The sequence below is a fragment of the Panthera pardus genome, unplaced genomic scaffold (genome assembly GCF_024362965.1).
Source record: "Panthera pardus isolate Hobbes unplaced genomic scaffold, ASM2436296v1 HiC_scaffold_17, whole genome shotgun sequence".
Classification (NCBI taxonomy): domain Eukaryota; kingdom Metazoa; phylum Chordata; class Mammalia; order Carnivora; family Felidae; genus Panthera; species Panthera pardus.
Window position 1 is genome coordinate 107,001,933 of NW_026526732.1, and position 2,937 is coordinate 107,004,869.

Below are 2,937 nucleotides of genomic sequence, written 5' to 3' on the forward strand. Positions count from 1 at the left end.
ATGATGTAAGGTAGGTGTTGTATATGGGTGGAAGTGATATATTCAGCTTCATGATTTTATCATTTTTCAATTCCATGTGTTTTGTGTCCTCTCTATGCAAGTTCTGTACTAAAATACGTGTAAATAAATCAAAACCTTTAATAACGCAACATCATTATAACATAAAACATTAAAATATGTCTCCTTTAATGAAGAAAGATATAGGGATACTGCTTGCATTTGTGGACTTCAGTGAATTAAAATATACGTGTACTTGCATAAAAATCTTAACATCATGAACCCTGGATTCAAGCCACATGATAGGAGTGATTTGGGGAATGAAAGGGAACAAAATGCAATCTTTGTGAGTCTTCTGGTGAGGTAAGTACACTACTAATATTTGGATGCAACCAGAACAAGGATTAATGGAAAGATATGGACTTTTAATCACACTGGACACTACACTTCCTAAAAGTAACTACCCCAACATTAAGCATTATACTTAATGAAGCATAGTCACAGATACTGGATAAATCAATCCTCACAACACAGGTAGTACATAAGCAATGCATACAATGTCTATGTTTTGGGGCACCTGGGTGGCCCAGTTGGTTAAGCATCCAATTTTTGAACATGGCTTAGGTAGTGATCTCACAGTACATGAGATCAAGCCACACATCGAGCTCTGCACTAACACCATGGAGCCTGCTTGAGATTCTCTCTCTCCCTCTCTCTGCCCCTCCCCTGCACATCCTCTCTCTCTCTCAAAAATAAATAAATAAACATTAATTTTTTAATTAAAAAAGAGAAAAATTCTATGTGTTAACTATCCCAGTCGACAGGATCCACGTTCTCTGACTTCATATCCTCTTTTCTTTTCTACTACAAGTGTTTTTTCGAACTTCTTACCAGTGCCAATAGCAAGATATACAATTCATTTCATCACCCATAACACATATACACATACACTCACACATGTGATGGAAACAAATATAGTAAATCCACAAAGAAGCATTGAACTGCCAAATTTGTGATAGATTTCAACTTCTGGTGTGACAAGCATGAACCCACATCGCATTGTACTTTTAAGCACTGATGCCTTGAATGGTTCATATCACCAAGCAGTACTATCAATTACTTTTTCTCTTGTTCTTCAAGTATGGAACCTGTGGAAAGGAACCATTTCCTTTAAGCTGCATGTTTCCTGTTATGACAAAAGGTTTGTGCTGCAAAAGTCAGTTTAGGATTTGGGGCATAGGCCCAAGGAACAGTGATGTATCTTGTTTCTATGCATTCAGACTGATTCTATTGGAGCTCAGAACATCCTGAACTTCCCTAAATCACATCATGAATTCAGGCAGAGTGGTCTAGGGCCAGCAGATGGTGGATGAAAGAAATGAAGCCATGTGGTACATCAACATGGCTTGTTCCTGGGAAACACTCCTCTGTTTTATTCTTTTCCCCAAGAACAATGGTGACTTTCCCCCTTCCCTAATCATTTTTCTAATAAAATTTTCTCTATTGCATTTCTTAGGCAAATGCACAGATTTGTTGCCCTTTCTTTTAGACATGCTACAAATAATAATGTTTGGTATTGAGACTCATACTTTTTCATGATTACAAGTATAACAACTTCACTGGAGTTACACCACAAAGAAAATCCCTGCATAATTCGCTCTATCCAAATGAATAAACTGACCCTCAGGAAACCCCATACTGAAATACGTGTCCTCACTTTGACTTGAATCCACCAACAAGAGAAATGGCAGTCATGAATCCGGGCAATGCAAGCATTCCAAAGTTCTTCATCCTATTGGGTTTCTCTGATCATCCCTGGTTGGAAATGCCACTCTTCATAATGGTGCTTGTGGCTTACATCTGCACACTAGTGGGAAACATCTCCATTATTGTTGTGTCCAAGGTGGACCCTCATCTTGACAGCCCTATGTACTTCTTCCTTTCCAACCTCTCCTTTCTGGACCTGTGTTTTACCACAACCACCATCCCTCAGCTGCTGCTGAACCTCTGGGGCCCAGATAAGTCCATCAGCTATGGAGGCTGTGTGGCCCAGTTCTATGTGTTTCACTTCCTGGGGGCCACGGAATGCATCATCTTGGTGGTCATGTCCTTGGATCGGTACATAGCCATCTGCAAGCCCTTGAGGTACCCAGCTATCATGCATCAGAGACTCTGTGTCTTCCTAGTGTCTGTGGCATGGATAAGTGGTTTGACTAACTCCTTGCTTCAGGCATCTCTCACTGTCCAACTGCCACTTTGTGGTAACAACAAGGTGGATGACTTCCTGTGTGAGATTCCAGCGATGATCAAGATGTCCTGTGTCGACACCACTTTCAATGTAACTATGCTCTCTGTTGTGGGTACATTCTTTACCCTGGTCCCCTTGTCTCTTATCCTTGTCTCCTATGGGTTCATTGTAACTACAGTGCTCAGAATTCGTTCATCAACGGGAAAGAAGAAGGCCTTCAACACCTGTGGCTCCCATGTTATTGTCGTCTCTCTCTTCTACGGGCCAGTAATATGCATGTATGTGCAACCTTCTGGTACTAACTCCCAGGACAAGAACAAACTCATGGCCCTGTTCTACAGTCTGCTGACTCCTATGCTTAACCCTTTTATTTATACTTTGAGGAACAAGGACATGAAAGGGGCAATAAGGAGACTTCTCCTCCCATTGAGCTATCAGGGAAGAGAATAAGCACTGCTATTTCATACTCCACACATGTAGGACTCCAAAGAGGCCCTGCTCTACCTCTCAAATTACCCTCCTCCAAAATCATTAGCATCCTCAGTAACTATCCAATCTACATGTACGTTTATTCACCACAGTATTATAATTTATTGGCTTGCATTTTGCAATGTGAACCTTAATCCCAATTTTCCTACAATTTGTGTGACAGTGAATCTCTGTCATTAAGTCCTCTGAGTCCATCTTTGAGT

At 40.8% G+C, this 2,937-nt stretch overlaps 1 protein-coding gene across 1 annotated transcript; it reads left to right on the forward strand.

Annotated features, from left to right (window-relative positions):
• The first annotated feature begins 1,750 nt into the window (after positions 1–1,750).
• LOC109260178 (olfactory receptor 2B11-like) lies at positions 1,751–2,695 on the forward strand. Its single transcript, XM_019438206.2, has one exon. It carries the CDS (start codon positions 1,751–1,753, stop codon positions 2,693–2,695), a length of 945 nt encoding a protein of 314 aa, XP_019293751.2.
• The last annotated feature ends 242 nt before the right edge of the window (positions 2,696–2,937 follow it).